General features: G+C 39.0%; 1 protein-coding gene and 1 long non-coding RNA gene across 4 annotated transcripts in view; both read right to left on the bottom strand.

Annotated features, from left to right (window-relative positions):
• The window catches only part of LOC310675076, a 275,570-nt gene that overhangs the window by 24,106 nt on the left and 225,697 nt on the right, over window positions 1-25,767 (bottom strand). The window lies entirely within an intron of this gene.
• TAB2 (TGF-beta activated kinase 1 (MAP3K7) binding protein 2) overlaps window positions 2,955-25,767 on the bottom strand; it is a 47,116-nt gene continuing 24,303 nt past the window's right edge. For 2 of the 3 annotated variants that reach the window (XM_083434974.1, XM_083434975.1), the window contains exons 2-7: window positions 21,181-21,369; window positions 16,601-18,107; window positions 7,741-7,901; window positions 6,801-6,894; window positions 5,383-5,463; window positions 2,955-4,949 (exon numbers count right to left, since the gene is read on the bottom strand). In XM_083434974.1, coding sequence (XP_083291100.1) covers window positions 4,801-4,949; window positions 5,383-5,463; window positions 6,801-6,894; window positions 7,741-7,901; window positions 16,601-18,107; window positions 21,181-21,282 — 2,094 coding nt within the window. In that variant the 5' untranslated portion in view covers window positions 21,283-21,369 and the 3' untranslated portion in view covers window positions 2,955-4,800. The remainder of the gene's footprint in view (window positions 4,950-5,382; window positions 5,464-6,800; window positions 6,895-7,740; window positions 7,902-16,600; window positions 18,108-21,180; window positions 21,370-25,767) is intronic. The other variant, XM_083434976.1, reaches the window with a different exon arrangement.

The following is a 25,767-nucleotide window of genomic DNA, read 5'->3' on the forward strand; positions in this document are numbered from 1 at the left end:
TAAGTTCCTTCTCTGTAGGGAGAAATACAAGCCTGTGTGGGTTATCACTGCCCATCTCATCACTGACAGGAAGCAACTTTTTTTTTAAGCATATACCTGGGGCTGGGACAACCCATTTATCTCCAGTTCAATTTGTGCTTAAACAAGTAACTGTACAGTCAGGAATGAACAGAAGGAAACCAAATAGTTAGGAGCAGGAAATTCAGCAGTCCCAGTGGGGCATGCCTTTCTGTTCCCTGGACCCCCGTCCCAAGCTTGCCCTAATGGCCCCTTTAGATAGTACAGGTGCTATTCCCACCCCCGTTATGTGCTAAAGAGCAAGAGGGGCAGGGAGCTAGGAAGCCCCTGAGCATTGGGGGAAGGCATGTCTGGCCCCCTGGGCAACCCCCCATGCTCTGTGTCTGATGACCTCTCCCATGCACACAGCAATACCTGGGAGGGCCGGATCATATTTCTCCCTACAGAGAAGGAACTTTCATGGTAAGTACCAATGTATACTTTTGTAGGGAGGGAAATATGATCCTGTGTGGGATGTATCTCAGCAGTTCTCAAATCGAGTGAGTCACACCTCTTTGGTGTTAAATCCCTGCTGAACCACTTGTCTCCCAAGGATACCTCCGCTGAGGCGTAAGTATCTAGCTTGTAATGACTCATGAAGGTGGAAGGCGAAGGTCAAATCATCCCCCCTGCCACCACAGGTAGCTCCTGCAAGGTTTAGGCCAAGAGTCCTAAACTGATAGAGCCAGGAGTTCTGCAAACCATGTCCTCCTTAACCAGAAGGGACCCCCTACAATGATCTGACCCACTTGACAAATCTCTGAATAGGTACTGTGGAAGTAAAGGCTTACAGTCCCCCCACCACCACCACACTGACCAGGTAGGAGTCAGGGAACCCTAGCCCATTGCTCCACATTTTGATTCTCTGGACTTGCCAACAGGACATTGGAGGGTTGAAGCCATCTACCATTTGCTTGAGTGAATGTGGAACTCCATTCCACCTAACAGAGGTGCCGACGGCTGAGCCCAGCTGCTCAAGTGTTGGAGGCTCTGCTCTGCTGACAGGGATTCTGGGCGTTTACCCACCCAAGGCAGAAGAATGGTGGCCTCCTACATGAGGGTCTGAGCCTTGCTGCCACCCTCCTTGCATCTATATGCCTCGGTTGTCAGGGCGGATAGGTACATGCTTGCCCCATCAGCCTCTGTGATGGAAGTCCGGTCTGATCACTCTGAGCTCCAACCAGTTGATGGACTGGATGGCTTCCTCCATGGCTGATTTCCTGAGGCCCTTCCCCTGCTGCTGCCCCTGGCGAAGGGGCCCTGATGGGCTTGTGGCAGGCGGAGGAAGGCTGTGGGGCTGCAGGTAAGCCCAGAGCCTGCCCCACACAGGCCAGCCTTCAAGAGCAAAAGGGGGGCATCCTGCAAGGGGTGGGTAGGCATGAGTGGTCCCCTTCCCCCTTTTCCCAGCTTACCAGAACCTCTAGGAGTGCTGGAGCAGGCTTTTCAGGTCCCTCATACCTGCGTGACTGAGGAACTCGCTGCTACTGGAGTCAGGGTGATCGCAGGAGTTCTTAGTCAGGCACCCAGTGACTCCTTCTCCAAAAACAACTCTCCTCCTGAGAGAAGTCCTTTTCGTCCGTTTAAGCTCTTTCCAATGCTCCCCCCCCCCCGCCAAGAACATACAGAAAGCCTCCCAGGCTGTAGGCCCAAAACAAAAGGCCCAGACAATGGATGCCATGCAGGAGATCTATACAGCCTGGAGAAAACAAAAACCCTGTAGGAGTAGCAGAAGGAAGCGGAAGTAGGATCAAGGAGTAAACAAAAGAAAAATCCCTTCCAATATGGCGTTCCTGCCTCTTCTCTTTTGCTGGGCCTAGAGAAGCCGGCAAGACATCATACCAGTGGCTGCCAGGAAGCTGGAACTGGAGATAAAGGGGTTGTCCCTGCCCCAGGTATACACTCTCAAAAAGGTTATTTTCTGCCAGTGGTGAGATGGGCAGGGACAACCCACATAAGATCGTATTTCCCTCCCTACAGAAGGGAAAATCCACTCACAGTAGGTAGAATTCACAGAAACATCATTTGACACAAAATGTAAACTTTCAGTGCATTAGCAGTGCCGTTACAGCATTTCATTCACAATACTCTGAAATTTTTTTAGTTTAGGGAGTTATATTGCCCATATAAGCTACATGTTTGCAATTCTCTTGAGCTTCTTCTCAGCACTTGAAAATCACACTAATTAGAACTCTGCTAGCACTTACCATAGGGCTGGGCCTGACACTGTCTGAGGAAGATCCTTGCCCACATGAAAGACCACTATTTTGTACTGAAAGGCTCTTGGATACCCATGCATATATGTTTGTGCTGTAAAAGTTGGCAACTCCAAAGATAAACAGAGTCCAGATTGAAGGATCAATGGTGAGCCAAAGGATTATTTTAGGGTTTGTTCGGGATGTCCATTTGCATCAGTTTGCTACCCTCAGTTACATAAAGCAGCACTTCATTTTGCACCAGATTCAGTTGTTTAGTGTACCACTTCTATTTTTTTTTTAAAGAAACATGGATATTTGTGCTTCATTTAAAAAGTGCTAAAACTCCTGCAAGTCGTTTGGACAAACCTCACTATGGGTCCTCAGAACTGAATTGAAACTGCAAGTTAGTGTCATTCCAGATTCTAGCATTAAAGGGCAATACTACCTAATATCCAGAGGAAAGCTTAGGGGATTGCAGTAGCAAAACTGAAAATCTTGCATTGGTCATAAATAGTCTATAAATTCTTTGAAGAAAAGCAACAGCTGTCTCATCATCATCATCTATGCATTCCTCTTCTCAGAAGCAGAAATATTAAGTGTATCTCAGAGGTTCCTATCTTCACAAGATGTTTACACTTTTCAATTATTATTTGTCTGAATTTATAGCTGGACTACTAGGTTAAAAAGACACAAAACCATAGGTTACAATATATTTTTTTTAATTTTTATAAATAACTTATCTGTTACAAAGACAGTTTACCCAGCTAAATCACAAAACCATCAACTCAAGATATCCAAATTAGGTTTTATTAATAAAACAGGTAAAAATTGATTTGTCAATCTTCACATAGAACTGCAGATGAAGCTGAAAAACAAGGCTTCTTTTTTTAATAAACAAAATGCATTCAATGCAAGTACTTTGGTTCTACTGACTAATTACTTGGGACAGTCATTTTATTCCCATATTTTAAAAAATTCAAAGCCTTTAAAACAAAGGCCTTTGTATTCATAGATCACTTGTAAAATTCCTGTTAAAAATGTCCACTGGAAATTATTTACAGTGGGTGACAGTCTACTTTGTCTCTTGCTACATTTAAGCACTCTCTCCTGTCTTATCCTAAGAGATGCTACATCTTTTTTGTAGTAGGCAAGAGAGCATTAAAAAAACCATTTGTGGTTTCAGTTATGTGCTCCTTATCACCTGAATGCTTTCCTTTAGATCAAAGAGCAAGGACTATGAAAATAAGAGAGATGCTTAGTATTGCTTCAGTGTTCAAGTCTGCTTGATTTCTCTTTTCTAGCCTGTATTTCACACTATTGCTGTTCTCTACCAAATCGGGTTTAGAAACTGGCTGCCAAGATATTGATAGCATTGATGTTTTATGCTACTGCTACTGTTTTGTGTACTGTATGTACTTCCCCAGTAATAATCCCTTAAAGAATTTGCAAGATATCCAGCAGATGAAGCAAGCATATTAAGATGCTGATCCATTGGTGGGTTGAACATACTTTAAACTTCTGTTTCCTTGTGCCAGACAAAAATATTACATTGTGTCACCCACCGTAAAAATCAGTGTACAGAGTGAACTATATGCATATACTCCAACTTTTCCTGCATTTTCACCATGCTGCATCTGCAGATCTTCACAGATCATCAGCATTTACAAGAGCAACGTACAGAACAGGCAGTGGAGAGCTATTTGTGCATTGTTTATTATTGCTCTTATTTTAAGGCACTGCTTCTCTCAGATCAAAAGCTTTTTAAAAAAGGGTCATGATCGTGCATAATCACTTAAAGGGAAAAAGAAAGTTAACAAAAACTATTACACTATACATTAAGAAGTACAAGAAATAATAAAAGGTGAAGAAAAGAAAGGCACTTAAAGCAGCTCTAGAGCTATGTACAGTAGGAAAAGCTTTGGGGGTATTCACTGTGAGTATTGTACAGACAAAGCATGCAGTTTCTTTTTCATCTTCAGACATGATTGTACTGATTTGCGTCTTCACAGAGCAGAGCTGTGTTTTTGCTGGGAAGACAAGGCGAAGAGTACCACTGATTTGTGAAGTTCTACAATTCACGATCCCTATGCGGCAGCAAACAGTTTAACACACTTTCAGCTTGTTCCTTTCCATTTCCTCGGTGAATGTAGTGTTTCACTGAAAGCTTTACAAACAACCCAAAAGCCATCAATCTAATCCCTTCCCCTGTCAAAATTCAGTAGTGACATCTGTGGAGGAAGGCGGTTGGGGAACACCCAAGCACTGAACATGATGAGAGTTACTCTTACTGGGGTTCTGGTAATACTGTACATGATTCAGGCAGCTGGCAACCAAGTCTTTCAGGAGATTACCTTCCAGCTGATGAATTTCAGCTGCCTGCAGCACAACACTGAGGTATTATCTCTGTAGCATGACATTTAACATTAGTAATAAACCTTGTCACACGTTCAATTTTACAAAATCCTATGCATAAATGATTATTTATCCCAAGGAAATGACACAATAGTCAAAAGGTTGGATTTACAGAAGATAAGTGAGCCTCCCTGGCTCAGAAATGCCTGGGCATTTCACACTGTTCACAACGGTTTAAGGCTGGGTGATTTAAAAAAGTACAAGCAGTACAACTCCAATGATTTCCCTCGTATTCCTCCGTATCAGGTACAGTCTTTGGTGTTTTGACAATGGACCTCTGATCTGCTGAGGAGAAAGAGAACAATTTTTAAATACAAACAACAGGAGAGATTAAATTCTGTGAAGCTTTCCCTACCCACCCCCTGCAGTATTCGGTATTACACAGTAGAATAAGTTGATTATTTCCACTGCTGTGTTATTAAAAGTTCAGTCCACTACTCAATTGCAAAAAAGGCCTCCTCTTCCATATGCTTAAGGCTATACAATCCTCTCAGTCTCTAAAAATGAACAAAAATTAAGCAATTTCAGCAAATGGACAGAGCAGAACTGATCCACTTGTCTGCATGCAACAGAGAACAGTAAATGGATACAGTGATTACATGTATGCTGCAGACCTCAAGTAACTTTATGATGAAGAACTGACAGTATATATTACAATAAATGGGCTCCATGTTTCAATTTCAGGGATGCTAACAGACAGAAAATTTAGCAGCAGTACCTTTAGGCTTTGGTGCCACAGGACCTAGAAATCCAATATTATCATAAAAATTATGAATGGCACTGGGATTAAAATGTGGTCCTGGAAAACAGAAAAAAAAAACACAATGAAAGGAAGAGTTAGTACAAAAAGGCAGCTAAAGCAGAAGCATTACAGAATGTGTAAGACAAGATCTTCACTGATGTTGAAGGAAAAATTCTGAGGTCACCTAATGCAATCTACCAATTTTGTGCCTCCATATATGACTCACTAAAAAGCATTCAAAGGTGGCATTTTCTAACTGAAAATATGGAGTGGGGGCAGGGAAAGCTGAAGACAGTCAAAACAGTCCAATAGAAAGATGAGCCAGGCTGCAGCAACCTTCAGGTTTTACATTAAACCTCAGGTGAAGCATCAATAATATTAGGTTTTGCTTTTCTAAATCAAGACAATAAACATGTTTTGGATATCACCCAAAGTACACCCACTGAAATCAATGGACTTAAGTTCATTGATTTTAGTGGGTCTACTCAGACATGACTAACATTGAAGTTCACCAATAGGATACAAACTAAACTAAAATATGTTTGTGTTCATATAGAATATTGTGGATTTTATCATAGAACCATAGAATTGTATAACTAGATTAAAACAAGCTTAGCTCTCTAAGTAATCCAGAATATAGATATAGCAATAGGAAGTCTTACCCTAAGTGCCCAACAGCTGTCTTGTTTGTCTTATTCAGGTTTAATTTGGTCTACTGATTTTAAGAATTTTTTTTTTCAAATAATGTTTACCTGGTGAGAGCTCAGCTGGATATTCAGAACTGTTTGTAATCCCTGAACCATGAATTTTTTTGGTATTATTTTGAACTACAAATATGAAAAACGCCAAGCTAATGTTTGTCTATTTGTGCTCCGGTTGCTAAAATGATAAGAACAAGTCTGTTAACATGTCTTTTTTTCAAACCTAGCCCTGCCCTATTCTTCTGAAGAACTAAACATAGCTTTTAGGCTTTGAAGAAGAGGAAATGGAATAACAGCCACCACCACCCCAGCCATTCTGAATCAGGAATGGGGGAAAGGGCTGATTTGGCATTGTCTTCCTGCTTTCTATTCTATGCTAAACTTACAAGGCTTTTATTTGTAGGGTGAGAGAGTAACTTTAGAAATTATATTTTGTATGTAAGCTTAACTAAATCCTTGTTTTATTTTCATCATTATCTGAAAATATGTAGACTTGATCTTTTACAAACAAAGAATCCCAGATAAACAGTGACAAGGTTGGGCATTTTGTTTGTTATGAAAATGCTCAATAAAATGTTAGCAACAACTGAATTACACAATGCATTAATCAATTATTTACATGTTCTATAAACCTCAAACCTTCAATGTTTAGCTAAATGGGCAAAATTATTATTTATACTGATAGTACAGTACCTCTTGCTTGAAAAAGATCAATCTCTTTGGTTAGGCAATCTATGTCTATCTGAAGTTGTCTGTTACAACTTCTTAACTGTTGCATTTCTTCAAGCTGAAAAACACAGAACAATGCTGTCTATTAGATTACTAACTTTATACGTGGGACAACAAAACTTAGTGATGACTGTGATTTAAGCGTAATCATGCCATCTTCAACCCAAAACTGTTAAAGAACAATCCCATCAGATCTTGAGAGGGTATTTATTCCCATGAGGTGTCTAGTCACTGAATTTTGAATTCAAATTATTACTGAAATTACAAAAGCACCAGCTGATACACAGAAATCAGTGATAACTTTTCCTTGTTGATAGTCCTAAAAAAAATCATTTTGGAAATACTTTTGGAAGTATTTTTTCTTTCACATCACAAAATAATTCTAAGTGTATCACATAAGCACAGTCAAGCAAAGAACAGGCTTGCCAGAGTCAGTACTTCTCCTTAAGACCATTCAGAACAGATGACTGCGTTTTTAAAATTGTCTTCTCGGTCTCCTGGTTCATGCATCATGGTAAGCTAAACGGGTTCACATTGTTCCTCCCTGGCTTTTTGTTTTAACTTCTGTGCCACACTGAGCTAAGTCAAAGTTTTATCCAAACCTGGGCTCATAGTTAAGTCCTGGTTACAGCTTGTGGTTTAGAGAGGAGATAATGTAACCACAAACTCAGGTTTGGAAACACAAAAACGAACTTTATCTTAGCTCAGTACAGGGAGGAGCAAAGTGGCTGTAAGCTCACCTCCATGTCCCTGCACATTTCCAGAGAGCCATAGTTTGCCTTACCATGATGTATGAACCAGGTGACAGGTAAGCAAAGTATATTTTACGTATCATTACCATTTTTAAACTGAAATTCTATTTCAGACTTATACATGTTTAAAACCTCCAGAAATTATGACTTACTGAAGGAATTTGGGAAGCAGAATTTGATCTTTTCAGGCGCCTTCGTGTTAGATTATTCTCCATTTCATTGACTTCTGTTTTTAGTTTATCTAGCTTTTTCTTCTGAATCTCAAGTTCTCGTTGAAGCCGTTCCATTCTAGCCTTCTGATGTACTAGCAAAGCTGAAGGACATAAAGGTATCTCTTTAATCAGTGTATTGTTCTCTTCACAGCATCATTTGATATAATATAGGGCACCCCAGGTCGAACAATTTCATGAGAACTCCCACTTTACCAAAACTGAATTATATAAAGATTGTGTGTACCATACAGTTGCTTTGAAACATGAATTCAGATGATTGCCTATAATAGTCATACCTGTATGATAATTACAGATGTGCAGCTAAAGGTCTGAAAATCGACATGTGAAGTTTAGACGCCTCCCATGTGGCCTCCTTAGTTCACTTCCTGGCTCAGAATTACCATACCTCCCCACTCCCTAGGTCAAGGATTGCCCATCAACCCTGACCATTGGCCATACTGGTTGAGGCTGATGGGAACTGCAGCCCACAACATCTTTAAGGAACCACACAGGCTACAATTGCCTTATCTTCTGATAATCTGACACTGTTAGAAACTGAAAGATGAAAGCTAGAAGCTAAATGGCACCTCAAACCTAGGTTATGGGCTCACAATGGAATGTCTAACCTTGCTTTTTTATAACAAGAATACAAAGCTGAAAATGAATGAACTGCAGCTAAAATATTATGTTCATTTTACACATGGTCTAGTCCTTCCCCTGCTCCCTCCCCTAATATTCTTAAGAGGGTCTCTTCTCCAGTCTTCAGAGAGTAGCTGGAGGTCGGGAGGCAAAAGAACCTGCTCCTTTCCTTCCACTCGGAGTTTTAATTGGAAATATTAGGCGCAGTACTGCGCTGATCTCAGAAACTGCTTGCACTAATGAAATTCCCTGTCACAAAATGTGCCTAGAATGGGAGTTTCAAACACTGTAATCAGCCTGTGTAAGTCCTTTTTCTCTACACCCCTCTTAATTTCTTAAATTCCTGACATTCCTTTCAGTTTTCTGCATCTTCCACCCTTGCTTCCTTATTCAGTTTCTGAGTCTATTCACTCTTCATGGGCCCAATGTCCCTTAACTATACCATCTAATAGTGTTCCCACTATGTTTCTAAGCCTACAATCTCTCTCTCTCTCTCTCTCTCCCCACCTGCCCAATCCCAATCCTATCCACAGCTCAGAATTGTTTTTGCAAAGGCCTCTCAGTCAAAATGGCCTATGAATTCTGCATACAGAAATAAAACTGATTTTCAATAATCTTACACTCTTTCCCGTAAGCCGTCAGATTTAGTTACAGCCAAAGGTGGCATTGCAGGTGACAGGTTGTTCTTAAACTTATTACATGTAGACACTATTTTCTTGTGCTATTCTTACATTATATGTGGTAAGATGTTCAGCAAATTAATTCATTTGGTGGAACAGAGAGATTTAAAGGAAAACAATTTATTCAAAACCATGTTAAATTAAATTAGTTTCAAAGAAATACTGGCATTCAGTTTTAAACTACTTCTGGTTTAAAGCAGCAGTCCAAGCCTGGGGTGAACAACATACAGCTTCGAGAATCATATCCTAGTTAAGGCATCAGAATTAGACCTATCAAATGGTTTCAATCACAGATCTAGACAATTTAAAATTCAATTTTATTAAAGTTTGAAATAATCCAAAATGAATTGGTATGTCAACTCATTAGCTCCATGGGTTTCATTAAAAAAAAAGGTTAAGATGTAACCTGATAATTTTTTATTCTACTGAATGGTTGTTGCTTTTGACTTCAAATGTCATTTCAGAATATATTGTAAAAATAACTGTATACACAAACCAAGTTTAGAATAGATAACATCATAATTATAGATATAAAACTTGGTTATTCAGCAATTATGGCTTAATGATGAAAAACTGAAGCCCAAATTGCAACTAGATAGAATCTGGCCAGAATCTTATAAAGACATTTATGGTAGAAACAGCACATTCTGATTGCTTTGTATGCCATGGTTCAGAATCATGGCCATACAAATCAAGATGCAGTGTAGTAGGGGAAGAAGTTCCAAAAGATATAATGAAAGTCAAACCTGTACTAAACACACATACCGGATTACTAAATAAAGCTTTGAAAATGTTTTATGCAGCTTTCTGCATAATTTAAGACCACATTAGCAATCAAGTCTATTTGAGACATACATTCTCTTTAAGTGGCATAAATAACAACATACTTAAGGAATATATTTTATTGCTCCTAGGTCCACAACTTATTTTAAAGCTTATCTAAATACCTCAGTTAAACAGGAAACACATTGCTCAAGCCTTTCTGTACCAGAAATACTGCCACAAGCACTTCAATGCAGATTAAAAGCTCATTAAAATGTCTGTCCTTCTCAACTTTTATTTGAATAAATAAACATTGTTGCTCTTACAGATACATAGAAACATACAGAGCTTGAAAATAAGATGGGAAAGTTCTTAAGACTCAAATATGTCTAGTTTGATAGATTTCAAAGCTTTCTCATGATTTTTGATAGGATGCTATAGAATTTGGGGTTAGGTCACAACCACTGGGAATTGGGTTGACATCAATGCCAGAATCAATATCTGGAATTAAATTGGGATGGGAGAGAAAAGATAGGATTAAATAAAAAACTGGGAGCATTTCTTTAAAAAAATAAAGATTCATGGAAGGCTTATTGCTGGCTTCAAGGCAGGACAAGGCCCTCTTACTCTCTTTTTTTAATTAAAATTTGACAGAACTCTTTTCAGCAGGTGCCTGTTTCCTTCACAAGGACACCTCGGATGCAGTACTGTTCTGTGCTGGGAGCATTATGGAAAACCTGAACAATGCTTGGGGCATTCTAGAGAAATGGTGGCCACTGAGAGAAACACCACCCTAACATAAGTATTTTAAAAGAATGAAAGGCCACCACTGTGCATGGGTGGCCACCACCCCGTTGTCGGCTAATGAATCCTTTGAGGAAGAAAAAAATTGCCTCTGAAAAATCACCAAAATGGCTTTCCAAACTACTCACAAATGGAGTGTCAAGGAGACAATTTCTTTCAACACAGGCACTCACCCCAAGCCCAAACCTATGCACAACTACATATACATGCAGCACCAGGAAATCAATCAATTGGCCATTTCTACCTGCGAATCAGATCCCTACTCACAGCACTGTGGGGTGTGTGTCTCTCCCACCACATGCCAGCTTGGTCCCAGCTGCAGGCAGTCAGTCAGCATCACCATCCCCTCTGTGTGCACTCACCCATGTGCTGCACAAGCCATGCATCCCTGCGGGCTACCACCGCATATGGGATCAGTGCCTGCCTGCTGTGCTGCTGGGTCCTAAAGCACCTCCCAAGGGCACACCAGAGGATGAGCGACCCAGTGCCTTACTAGCTGTGCCGCCCAGGGCCAGTGGGAGAGGTGCAAATCCATCTCCAAGTAAGGTGGGGCCAGAGCGCAAAAGAGAAGGGTGGGGGGCAGAGGGAGAGTGCAAATAGTTGAGTCAATCAGATAGGCTGAGGGCAACAAGAGCAGATGGGTGAAAATGTGAAGGGGAGGGAAGGAAGAAATCAAAGAAAGTGAACTACTGCTGCCCAGAAGTTGTTCGGGCCCCTGCTCAAGAGGCATTGAAGGGAAGGTGTGGCAGAAAGCAGCCCTGGTGCACATGAGTCTCCCTCCCTCCCTCACCAGATGTTCTATTATAGTGGCATGCTCCCAATGTTACACAATTTCACTTATGTTTGTAGATGCCTGGAACGTAACCCCTGTGCAAGTGGGGTGGGGGGCACCTGTACTATCTAGAACAACTGGCTCACTATAACTGATTGTTTCATATACTTTGGCACTGTGAACATTATTGAGCAAGTGCACATTTTCATAGCTCAATTGTCGCAATAGTTACTACTCCAAAAACACCTTATCCATTTCTCCCACAAAAAAACTGCAGAAGTAACACCCAAGAAGCGCATCATGTCCTTTGGAGCAGAGTAGTTCAACTGAGATTTCTTCAGAAATTATTAAGGATACTTAAATAAGAAAAATTCAGCAATGACAGCCAAGTTGCCTTGAAAAGAAAACTTGCCCAGCACCACCAATCTTGCTCTGTAATGTGTACTCAGTTCAAATGAGGCAACAGTGAAATTCAGCACATCTGAACAATCAGTGCATCCCATGAGCATGCTGCGGAATCCTTTGTGTGATGCTTGATATTTCTGGCAGTCAAGTCAAGTGGAAACTTCTCATTGAAAACAGAAAGCTTGAAAATAATTAGAATTATTTACTATATCCAAGTGAGAATTATGTAATGAGACCAATTATATTAATAATTATATCCATATGATGTTTTCAACTTGTAGAACTGGCCCTTTACAAGGTGCTACATGACATTTATTCTGTACTTTCAAGGAATCTATCGTGCAGTGTGGCAGTATTTTCTCTATGGAACTCTCTGCCTATTTGTTGTATTGTTTTCAACAACTGCTAAAAACCTTTTCTATTTAGATAAACCTACCCAGACATGTACTCACCTATTGACCACTGAAATTCTGAAATATGGGACCAAGTTCCAGATCTATTTTTAGAATTTCATCACAAAATGACCATGACTTCCCAAAGCTTCTTCCACAACTACAAGGGGTAGCAACTTGTGCTTCCCCCACCCTTCTAATAAAAGCAGTTATTCTCAAGGGGCTAGATTCCTTGCCAGAAGCAGCAGTCATGTGCACAATAATCTTTCCTAAAGGAGAGGGAAATTTTCAAAAGTGTTGGGGGGGGCGGGTGTCAAAAAATTCCAGTCAGCAACGTGAGTCTAAGTAGCATTTTGCACCCTGACATTTGTCTCCTACCTAAGGTAAGCAGGAAAGACAACTCTGAAAATGAACTATTAGCAACAGCATTCAGAAAGAACATAGAGATTCCCACTTCCTGCTTTTGAATGGATTTGGTTAATTCAATTATTCTTTTTTGTCATGGCTATTATTTTGTATCTTACCCTTCCCTTGGTGTCAAAGAGAAATATGATCTTTAAAAAAAAATATGCTAATTGATCAACATTTCAGTTTATTCAAACACAACGCTTTGGTCATTCTTCAGCCCTCAGTTTTGTGCGATCACTCATTTGTAAGTCGCCTTTTTGTTACTTTTAAATTTCTATTATTAGCTATATTGTGATAATCATTCTTAGTGTTGCTATATGTGTAAATATGTAAATATGTGAAAACTTGTAATTAAAATATATTTAAAAAACAGCATTCAGAAAGAAAATGGCAACTCAACTACACTCCCTTCTGAAGCATATTTTGATTAACATCCACATCAAAGTATGAGGTCCATAAATGCACTCATCAGGTTACCAGTAGCATGTGTATATGTATATGTATGAGCCCAGTATATGTACTGTGGTGAGCCCAGTAAGTTGAATCCAGAATTATTGCCCTGGGTTTCAAAGGCATTAATGAGAAATTGCTTCTGAAGCACTGCACAATATCAGAGAAGACTCCACCCATTTGACACATAAATGATGATGAGTTTGGCAGCTACAAGTTGGCCTGCCAAAACTTGTGCAACTTTGATCAGATCAGAACTCATCTGCTGATTTAATTACATTTATTTTAATAAGCTAATAAGTAAATAAAGCAGTTCAAGGGAAAAAAGGTATTATCGCATTGCTGACGCAGCAACGTATTTATGGTTCACCTAATTTGCAAGACAACCTCCAATCAATATGGCGCTGAACAAAATGGAGGGTTCACATTCAACAGCCAAATTACTTAAGGCTTTGCTATCAATGGGAGAGAATAGCCATGTGCTGTTCATCTATCCTAGCTTCCTTAATGTACTCAAAAGAAAACAATCTATTCACTGTTCTTTATCCAGCAACAGACTTGAAAAGAATTTTACAGAAAATCCAGTTTCAAATATAACCCTTTGTTGTTGTTTTTGATGGAAACTCATATCCTTCACATTGTACTTTTCTAGTACTTGGAGCATCTGTTTCTTATTAACAAGTAATCTGAAGCTGACAGAGTATATCAACTGTCATCGGTAAATCTGAAGATGTCTTCTAAGCCTCAAGAAATGTGAGGATATTTGCCAGCTGTCACACCTGCCTGTATTCAGCACATGCCACACAGTGCAGAAGTTGCAATCTGTGCTACAGATTAAATCCCTATTAAATCATTTTGAGTCCTGATGGTTGCACTGAAGAGACTATATGAAGGCATTCAGTACATTTGCGTAAGGTTCAAACAACACAGTTCTACACATCTTCCATACATGAGCTGCTGTCTGCTATCAGCTTTGTTAGGCAATTCTCATCTCTAACGTTTTCATTATCAGGGTTCTCCAATAACAACATTATCAAGTGAAATCTTTACATGGTGCTGAGAACCCCCATTGTGAGTTTAAATTACCGTATTTTTCACTCTATAAGACGCACCAGACCATAAGACGCACCTAGCTTTTGGAGGAGGAAAACAAGAAAAAAATATTCTGAATCTCAGAAGCCAGAACAACAAGAGGGATCGCTGCGCAGTGAAAGCAGCAATCCCTCTTGCTGTTCTGGCTTCTGGGATAGCTGCACAGCCTGCATTCGCTCCGTAAGACGCACACACATTTCCCCTTACTTTTTAGGAGGGAAAAAGTGAGTCTTATAGAGCAAAAAATACGGTAGGTGACTGTAAAAGAAATAAAACAAAAAACCCAGCAACAACTGGTTAACATTCTAAGCAAAGAGTGTCTTTTAAGAAACAGTATACTAAGCAGGCTTCTACACGGCTGCTTGAAAAGTACACCTAACATCTTGCTAGCACAAGGGATGGTATGGTACAAAGGTTTAGAATGAACCTCAGATTAAAGCTTAGTTTATTTGTGATACTGAGTGGTAGTCTTGGGCAAAGAATTATTTCCAATGCTATATCCTAATGTGAAATGACAATAGTTACCTCAATCACTCAATTACAAGGGTGTACAATAAAGAAATGGCTTGTCATATCTTGATATCCAAGGGCAGAGGGTATACATAAATATAATCAAACACGCATGAGTATATACCAATGTCTTATTTGAGATAATAGGGCAAGGTAAACATGCACCTAAATTACCAGAGTAAAATGCCAGAGAAAGCAATTTTAACTTTCTTCGCTGAGCTCCACAGCCAGCAATTTCCTCAACTCTGCTTCCCTATCCTAGCCTTTGGATGGCCATAAAATGGCTAGGATGCATATATTATCCCAAGAGCAGCAATTCATTGGCATAATGTAAAACCAAATGACATTTCAGGATTTATACTTAATACAGTTCAGTTTTGAATTTCTTATGGCTATTCTGTATTTTAAATAGGCACATTAACTCTTATAGTTTTCAGTTTATTGTTCAGTATAAATATAATACTAGAGATGGGAATTTCCTTAATATATATAGTTGTCAAACTATCTTCTGGCAGCTCTAATAGACTTTTGATAGTACTCGACCATCTTATGTTTTATTGCTATGCATCAATTCAGCTCTCATGGGATATCCAACTAAGTCATACTCAGAGGAGACCTGTTAAAATAAATGGACAAGCAGACCATTGTAATGGCTCTACTGTGAGTATGACTAACACTGGACATCCATGCTTTTTAAACCTTAAAATTGAAGGCTGTGAATTTTCAAGGATGGGAATACTGAATGCATAATCTGACTGACTAAATTATGAATTGTTCTGAAAACCATGGTAGTGAGTACATTAGAAACTGCAAATGACTACTCTTTTTATATTTTATATTGAAAAACAACTTCCAAAACCCAACCAGGAATTTAGATACCTATTAGAAAAGAGGTTAACTTAACAGAATTACTTTAGTAACATAAATCTACCTTCACACTAATAAAGTTTGCTGGAGGCATAGAAGGAAAGTAAAAGTTTAAATATTTAGGATGATAAACCGATAGAATGGAAGTTCCATAAGTATCTCACAGCTAATACCTTGTGGTTATTTCAGTTTTTAAGTCTTAGGCTGAACTCCTTGGCACCCTTAGGATACACAGGAGAAGGCTGCTGAAAAGAGATGTCTAGAGCAACAGGATGTAGGGGCAGCTGAGAAACTAAAAGGAAGCACTATTTTAAAACTATTCAACATTTTGGTGCACAATAGGACAGATATGTCAACTACACAATCCGGTTACAGAATGACTACCTTGATCGGTAAGAAATGTGATGAAAAAAATGTAGATGCTTGAAATCAAAGTAGTATGTTCCCCCCTGTCCATAAGAGTTGAACAATGTGCTTTCCTACTGCATCAGTTCTGCAATCCTTTCAGTCCCTGGATTCTTTAAGAGATCTTTGCACTATATTTACACTTGCTACCATTCTCCTCTCCTACAAAACCATTTCTCGAGTGCTAAAAAGGAAATAATCATTTGTTAGTTCCACATGTTTCAAGTCTTTTATATTTAACCTATTGTTCTAGCAAATTAAATCCTCATCAATCCACGTGAATCAAGTGACTTTTTAAAAATTGTGCTAACCTCTTTGGCATAAATACCCTATTATGTGTTTACAAAAGGAACACACATTTTTTAAAAAATCATTTACTCTAAGACATGCATAAGGCACTGTGACTTAAAAGGATAAATTTCCAAAGCAAGCCTTCTTCATCAAATGGCAACAGAGTATTACTAAGATGTACCTGTCCATTATTTGTTTACTGCCCATTCTGACATACTTAAAATAAATAAAGGTGTAGAAGCCACCACTATTTCAGTATTGTGTTCGTTAATTCATGGACCCAAACAAGGCAGAAATCTCTACAACTTACATAAAAATATTACCTTGTGTATAGGCAGCATCATCAGATCCCATACTCAGTTTTCGCGCCTCACTAATCCTATCGACATGTGGGTACTGAACAGGGTCAGTAAGGTGTTGGATACCTTCCGTCTCTGCAAAGTGATCTGGAAGGTTTAGAAGATTTGTAGGTTCAAAGGTTGGGGACACCACACCAGGTGAAACCGCAGGGGGTTTATTTGGAGAAACAGTAATTTTAAAAGTGTATTTTGTGTTAGGCTGTGTAACAACCACTCGGGGAGAGGTGGCAGCGGCATTGTTGCCCACTGTTCTGCTCTTGGGAGGGTGGTGGTGAATAAACGCAGGTCCCATGCTTACTTGACCAGACATATTCCTAGACGTGGCAGTAACTCCTGGATTTGTTGATATGAAGAGTGTGGGTTGATTCCGAACAAGTTGTTCATCTCCTGTAGAAGGATTGGCTGAAATGTAGACCTTAGGCTGACTTCGTGTGGTCATTTCATCAGTATTTGGTGGACTGGCAGCTATGTAAACAGTGGGCTGACTTCTACTTAGAGTCTGACTGTTGAGGGAAGAGGAGTTAGAGGATGAGCGGGGGCCAGTTGAACGCAGTTTCGACGAACTGTTTCTTTGTGGTGGTTCAAGTTTGATTTCAATTTGGTTTTTACGAGGTCCTGTAGAGATATTTTGAATATTGTATTGGCTCTGGGTGGAAGAAGATTGCGAGCTACCAGATGAATGAATTGTAGGTGCTTGTGGAGTAGTAGGAGAACTTATGGGCATATAGACATGGGAGGTCTGATGGCCTTGCTGGTTTGGCTGTGTTGATTGTTGCGATGAGGTATGCGACGAGGAACTGGTTGTGGGAAGGGTTGTCCAGGGATTTGTATGTGAAGGCTGGTAGTTTTGTTGAGAATGCATAGGATTATACTGAGACGTCCAGCCTGGATTTTGCTGAGTTTGGCGAGCTGTACCACTTGGATTTGTGATATAAGGCCTAATATAGATAGAATTGCCTTGTGGACTATTTATTGGAGGTACACCATGTATGTGCAAAGATGTAGGGGTATTCCGTCCGGGCTGAATATTTGGGGCTAAAGTTACCATAATGGGGTTGAATCTAGGTGTTTGCTGAGCCAAGCCAGGTGTTCCTTTGCTGCCCAAGTGAAATCCAAAATGCTGCCCTGGATTAGAAGTACTAACAGTATTAGATATGCCAAAGAATCCCTGTGGAACCTGGACTGGAGCTGTCTGTGGTTCCTGATGAAACAGTTCACTGTTGGACTGGCTGGTTTGAAGGTGCCCATCACTAATGCTATGAGCTAAAGTCCTACTTCCATTCATTCTACTTCCTTCTCTTCCATGGAGAATCACATTCTGAGACTGCAAATCCAAATTAAGGGATGTCATGTGATTTCGCAGACCGGGAATCCCAGAATCATCTGAAAAACCAAGGTCTCCTTCACCGTAGAGATATTTTGTGCTCTCTTTAGAGAGAACTGCGCAACAGGCATCCAGGTTATTATTATTCTATAAGAAATTACAAAAATGGGTATCAATAAAAATAATATAGTTTCATCACATTTAATTTAACAACTTAATTAAACACTGGCTTTCACAAATATTGTGCTGTGTGAAAAAGGAATAAAAAAACAGATAAAATGCAATACAAAATTAAAAGTAGGTTCTACTTTGCTGGTTAGCATTAAAAGAGAATTCTGATCCTAAAAATACTTAAGACTATGAAATGTATCATGTAGGGTGTTCTTAAAATTTTGTTTTAATGCCCAATATCAATATTACTGAAATGATTAATCAGCAATTAAATCCCAAACAATTGTTTGTATTTGAGAGGTATCATTTGATAAGCCTTTGCAGCCAACTGTCTTTGCTGAGGAAAGGAAGAGGGAATATCATAGGGATAGGGTGGACCTGGCATGAATCAGGAAGACAAATATGTTGTTGGTTATCAAATAAGAAAAGTGCTCCAGGGCATATATCTTCAAAACCCAGTAACTCTTCCTCCAATTCCTTTCAGAATGAAAGGACAGTTCCTTGGAGGATAGAAAAATGGACTCAGAGGATACATGCAACAGGGTATACTTGGGTCACCTTTCAGTAGTGAAAGGAAAGAATACTTCAATGTTCAAAAAAACCTAGTAGGCTGAGATCTGTGTTTGGAATATGTGTTATCCTCAGAGGTCAATCTCCCTTCCCACATTTTTTCAGTGGCAAAGGAACTACAAAGAGCTTATCCACTGAGCCCAATTACCTCCTCCATTATGTAACTGTTTCTTCTTGGTTTTGTATACTTAGGCAGATTTTGAAGGTGATCAATGAAACCAAAATATCCATTTTCTGTGAGGATGTTAGGTTAACAGAGGAAGCAGGATAGCACCATTAAACCTTTGCACCATGAAATATAGTATAGAAAAAATTGTTTAGCAATTGCATGTTACTGGAAGAAAGTGTTTTGAACACACCTGACTCTGGCCAGCTAATGAATGCCAGTTAGGTTAGAAGCAGCCAAGGGGTTTCTGAAACTTAGCTTTTGAGTTTACTCATGGGACCCAGAGCAGACAAAATGCTGCCTGACTCAGAGTCTAATACTTCTCTCCTGCTGAGTGTATAGGATTGCAGCTTTAGAACTGAAGTAAGCAATTCAGTTTATTATCCTTGTATGTATACAAAAAGAACAAGCGAAACTTTGTATCTTGTACCATATGGACAACTCTGAAGTGCTACAAGACCAAAAGATATACAGTGGTGCCTCGCAAGACGAAATTAATTCATTCCGCGAGTCTCTTCGTCTAGCGGTTTTTTCGTCTTGCGAAGCAGCCCTATTAGCGGCTTAGCGGATTAGCGCTATTAGCGGTTTAGCGGCTATTAGCGGCTATTAAAGGCTTAAGGGATTAGCGGATTAGCTGCTAAAAGGCTATTAGCGGTTTAGCACCTTAGAAAAAGGGGTTGGGGAGCGAAAAAAAATCTCAAGATTCGCAAGACATTTTCGTCTTGCGAAGCAAGCCCATAGGGAAATTCGTCCTGCGAAGCGCATTGAAAAACGGAAAACCCTTTTGTCTAGCGGGTTTTCCGTCTTGTGAGGCATTCGTCTTGCGGGGCACCACTGTATTGCAAACCAATACACTTTATTCCAAAAACAAGTTAGTTTAATAACCAACACTAATAACTAGTTTCCATCCAGTCTATTCTATCCTAACCACCCATTCCATCCTTCTATATCTATCCTTCCATCCCACCCATCCAATCTATATTTGTGTATGTACTGGAAGTACTGCAAGTTATGTAGTTAATGTGCATGATAACCAGCCACTGTGCATACTTCTCCATCAATATGCATACTTCCCAACAGGCCTTGGGAAATGTGCATACCTCCTGCATTTTGTACACTCTCTGGGCAACATGCACATTCTCCATCTGTATACTTAATGTTCAGAATAATGCAATTTGTGGTCTCCTGCCTAATCTTACATGGCCCACAAAACATCTTCCCACTGATCAGCCAAGCAGAGGAGGAAAAGGTGGCTCCAGATAAAGATTATTTTCCCCTGCTGCAGTCCAGCCTCCTTTTCTCCACTCTCAGCAATTCCTCAGTCAGCTGAGCAGCACAGGGGTAGCAAAGGGAGAGGAGTATTTATTCATTCCCTCCTCCCATAATCCTTATGAACATTATCCTCCATGTTGCTCAATGGCAGCATGAGATCAGTCATATTAGAGTTGTGGAAAGGGAAAGGGAAACAAACTGAGGAATCAGAGAAAATCAGGCTGGGAGAGAAACAGTGTGATGGTCCCACCCACTGCCATTTTTTTACCACATCCACTGTAGACAGATTACCTCCAAGGCAATTTGGTTCTGGAAGTAATAAGGGTTGCCCACTGCCGTAGTCTTTTCAAGACTCTAGGATTAGATGATATAGAAATGAATCCATGTAATAAAATTTGAACTTTGTGCAAAAATGTTCAAGGCACCTACCCATTGTTCCTGTTGTGGTGTGGGCAGTGGGAATGTGAACACTGCTTTACCCAAAGGCAGCCTCACTAAGCCACTTCAAAAGCCTCATGTGTGGTATACAATGATGTTTTTACTCAGAGCAGATCCATTGAAATTAATAGACCTAACTTAGTCTTGTTCTTTAATTTTGATGTGTCTAGCTCGAGTAAAATTTAGTTGAAAACCACCATATATTAACCAACCAAGTGGCAGCTATAAGGAATGAGAGTTAATTTGAAATGCCTCTTAAAATCCCCATTTCCCTGGCAGGTTAGGACACCGCGAGTACAATACAATCAAGTGATGGAAGTGATAACAGCTTTATATGAAATCCTTATACAAGTAATATGCTTTAAACCTTAAACTGAGGATATGACAAGTTAAGGTTCAAAAGGTTAGGCAACATGGAAAGGGAAAAACTGCAATATCTAAAAGCAAATTAAAAGAAAAGAAAAAATAGCAAAAAAACTGGGATGGGGAAGGGTCTACTAGAGGAAATCTACACTTAAGTAGGTTAGTGGGGAAAGACTTTGTAAGTACTTTTAATTATTGGCACTAAAGTGCCTACATAAACAGAAACAACATAGCACTGACCTGTAACATGCATCTGGACACAACAACTTCAGGTACCTCAGGAAATTTTTGGCGCAGGTCATGTAAAACCTGAAAATTTATTTGTTGGCTTCCTTGGGCCATTCGTATGTTGCCTGGTCAGGACTTTTGTTCAATAGGCAGTTCCAAGCCTTAGTGCAAATGAACAATCATCTCTTCTGCCTCAGCATCCTGTGGAAGACAAGATTTAAAAAGTCAGCTACAATAAATTCATCACATGCTTTTGAATACAGTTTTTTTAAATACAAGATTAGTGACATTTTCTTTTAAAACACATTGCTTAATGCTCCCTTCATTACAGCCTCTAAAGATATCTCTCTTCACTCACAAAGTGTATAAGCCCATTTTCAGGGTGCGTGCTTTAGGACAAATTTTAATAGGAACTGTTTACGGGCTTAAAGCCTACCAAGAATTGCATATTCACAACAACAGTATAAAGCAGGGGTAGTCATCTGTATCCATCCCCTAAAGAGGCTTTTTGTCTCCCTCCAAAAAAGAAGCTAAAAACTCTGTAATTTATTTTTTTAATGACTTTTTAAAGTTTTGTTTTGTTTTGTTTAAATGCCCACTGTTATGGGTCTCATGCTGTACTGCAATGATGCAAGGTTTTCTGTGCCTGCCAAATTTGCCATTAATTCTTTAAATAAATTAAAAAGCTGACTGATCCTATAGATACCCCACTATGGTACCAAAAGGTTTTGTATCCCCCATAAATAAATAAATAAATAAATAAATAAATAAATAAATAAATAGTAAAATAAATTTATCAATCTACCTTGATAAAGGGCCCCTGGAGGGTTGACCATGGGTCAACATGGTTCTTCTACAAGCCAGTAAAGCCTATACATTTAGTTATGATTTCCGAGATTGAGATAGTTTTAAAAATAGCTGTCATGATTATTGCAATTGCAGTAGCCATATAATAGGCCCAACATGGATTCATATCCTTGGATGTCCTACTGAGCATTCCAGCAGCATTGCAGTATCTGAGAAGAAATTGTTTAAGTGCTTCCAAGAGTCCATTGAATAAGACCAATGTGCATCTAAGTTCAATTTGAAACAAGTCAACACTTCTGCCAATTAATACACTGTGGAACAACTCTGCTATGAACCAAAAACTCACCACAATGAAGTTTCAGGATAAAATTAAGAAAGCATATCTGCATATTGTTTTACACATTTCTCTGTGTGGGGCAGACATACAACTAAAGCACTAAAACTCTGTGTACCACACATTCCGTACCATATATTATCCTCTAATTGACAACAAAATTACTTCCAGCTGTCATATCACTGTTCCAAGCTAGCTACCCCATCCTATACATATGGTTTCTACTGACAATGAATTTTATAGTATTCTTTCTTTACCTAGGAGCAATTTTATTATCCCAAGTAGTTTCTGCATATCTTTTCCTTTTTTATAATATTTTTAAAATTAATTTTAACATATAAATTGTAAAATGTACCACAAAACTTATCACTTATACAATCTTTTTAGACTTCCATCAGCACCTCTGATGATCCACCATTTTAACCACTTCTTATGAATTTCTTAACTTTATATTGCCTTTACATCTCTTAACAAATCATCCTCCCCCTTGTCCATTTTTACAATACTTCTAATAATACTCCTCACAAAACTTCTTGCAACCCTACAAACTGTTCTTCACAGTTACTTTTCAAATAGTCCGTAAATTTACTCCGCATATCTTTTCCAATGATCTTAGCAAAGGCCAATTGAATGGCTTACTGGGGAATGGATAGCCTTGAGCAGCACAAATTCAGGACAGATCTCCACATTTAGGAAGACAGAACTTACAACTTCCACTTTAGCAACAACTAAAACACAATTACATTTTTATAGATATGACAATGCATGTTAGACCTGTGACCTACAATATACAACATAAAATAAATATCAACTAAGTGACTAGGCAAGGACTGAGAAAGCACTGTTTTCCTCATCAGCAGTTCTGACTTCTTACCTCTAAGAATATAAGCACGCATTCCCCCTTTAATATATAATAATGCCTTAGGCAAAACTATCCTATTCTACGCCCACCAACCCACCCACACCCTGCAAAAGAATTAGAAAAAACTATGTAGACCATTTTGCAATCTTAAAAGACAAAAGCATTAATATTATAGCCATTTCATGATATAATCCAGAATTACCCTATTTCCTTGAAGAAGGTTAGGAACTATCTGATATTCAAATGCCATGCAACATGGAATTACACTTTGCAACTTTTATGCTTTAATTCTTAAATTGCAAAAGAAGTGTAACTGGACAAAAATGAAACTCAACCAAACTGAAACAAAAATATTAAAATAAACTGAAATCTAAGCAAAAAAAGTCTTTTAGAAATAAGAAATGTTTGATAACTATATAACTTAGTTAAATGGGTCAAACCAAGAAAAGGCAGCTGTCACATTCTGTGACTGGACAAATCATAGAGATGAAGACTCAGCAGGGATTAATAGCCAGCAAGTATTTGTAGTCACACTGACTCCTGCAGCCAAAGAAAAGAGAAAGAAACCACGCCTTCCTTAATTTTGCAGGTGCAGAGAATTCAGGAAGAGAAGGGTTTTCTCAGTCTTCATGATGGGCTTTTCTAGAAAGTACAGGTAGTGCCACACTGCTTATGCAAAAGCCAATGAAAATGAAGAAGCTACCTTTTACATCCCCAAGTCCTTGAACTTGGGAGGTATCTGTGTTGTAGTAGCCCGACCCTTCTCCAATCAGAGACAGGATGCCAATGGAAACCCACTGAGTAAATTTCTAGAACTGTAAAACTGAGTGAAACTTGTCTTACCAATGGGGAAATAAGTACTTCCACAAATTTCGATAGCACTTAATTGCATCAACTTTCAGTGCCACTGAGCAATTAATTTTCTCATTATGAGTATCTGGAGTGCATTTCAAGGTTCTAATCTATCCTGAAGGACAGGTCTCTGAAGATAGTATTACACATTTCTGTTTGTCCACATGAGAGTTGACTTCTGAGGTCCTGCAGGGGAGCTCATCACAGCCTATTCCCCCTGCCCCCAGCAGCTTTTAAATCTCACTTTAAGTAACCCGCGAAGCTCTTGTATTTGAAATCAGTGAAAGGCTGGACATGGGCCAACAAACTGAAGCTTAATCCAAACAAGATGAAAGTAGTGGGGACAGCAGACCCTATGACAACCTGTTCTAGAGGCGGAGGAGCAGGTACATCATCTGGGAGTATTGAAGTGGTGGCTTTGGTCAAGACAGCTTTTGACCAACTTTATTGGTTCTCGTAACAAATTAACATATACCGAGTTTGGGTACAAAGACACATAAATCATTTTTCTGAAGGTATCTTACTAAATTTCTAATTCATGGTGTTTTATATTTTATACCACTTTGATATTCTTTATTATTAACCATATACAAACTTGCACAAATAAATAAATGTTCACTTTGCTGTCATTTGGTTTTTGTGCTGATGTTGCAATATTGTTAATTTATCAAATCTGCTTACTGTTTCAATATATTTACTGAAAGCTGCTGCAGGTATAAACACGATGCAGATATATCAATAAATGTGTAACAAATTGTGTACTGGACACCACAGAGCTAGTGTGGCATGTCTCCAAAGGAAGAAAAGACACAGGCAAACAACAACTATGCGTGCAGACATAACTTTGCTTTCTCCTTTTGCTGCAGTATGAAGCACTGCCAAAAAGAGATTAGCTGAAGAAGCAATTTGTCTTTTCAATACCGAGAACTGCTGCAGTAAAACAAGGTCTGGTCAGGTATGCAGGGTTTTTTCCCTTGCATCACATGCATCTTTGCTGGATTTTTCCGGCCTCAGACTTCTAGGTGTCTATATGATAGAAATGTATGGACTTCACACAAATAAAATGCAACTATTTATATAACCTTGTAATAAAAAATAAGATAGAATATTCTAAGTCCATGGCTCAGTTATACATTTCATTCTTTTAGACTTTAGCACCCACAGAAAAGACTGGCCAATAACAGCAGCTACAACAAAAACTATAAAAAGGGATGGGTGGGGAGAACTACTCTTGGCAACAATGCCATTCATGACAAATTGTTATACAAATTGTTCAGCAACTTTTAAAATGTAAACTTTTTGCAGAATTGCTTATGAATATAAAAATTATAGCACAACTGAGTTGTAGCAAATGTTTTAATTTCCAAGAAGCCTTGTTTGTGAGGTCACAGATTGTAAATTTACCGTAAACAACAACAACAAGAACAGAACACATAGTTCTTCAGTTGTACCAATCTCTGAAATTCAGTAAAGAGAAATGTTTGTTCTTGGATAATTTAAACTTCCCCAAACCACCAATAAGTAATATGAATAAGTGTGCTGATCTTTTTACCATATTCTTATTCATATTTTATTCCAGATTCTAATGTGCCCATAATTGCACCAACCTGTTCAGATTCTATTAAATAAATTCACTGTCTAAAATCTCATAAATATCTGCATGTTTTTCACAAAGCACTCAATATACTCACTTTTTCTAAATGCTAGGCAATTGAGCAGATACGAATTGACTGGCTTCATGCTG

This window comes from Podarcis tiliguerta, assembly GCF_965153285.1.
Source record: "Podarcis tiliguerta genome assembly, chromosome: 3".
Lineage (NCBI taxonomy): Eukaryota > Metazoa > Chordata > Lepidosauria > Squamata > Lacertidae > Podarcis > Podarcis tiliguerta.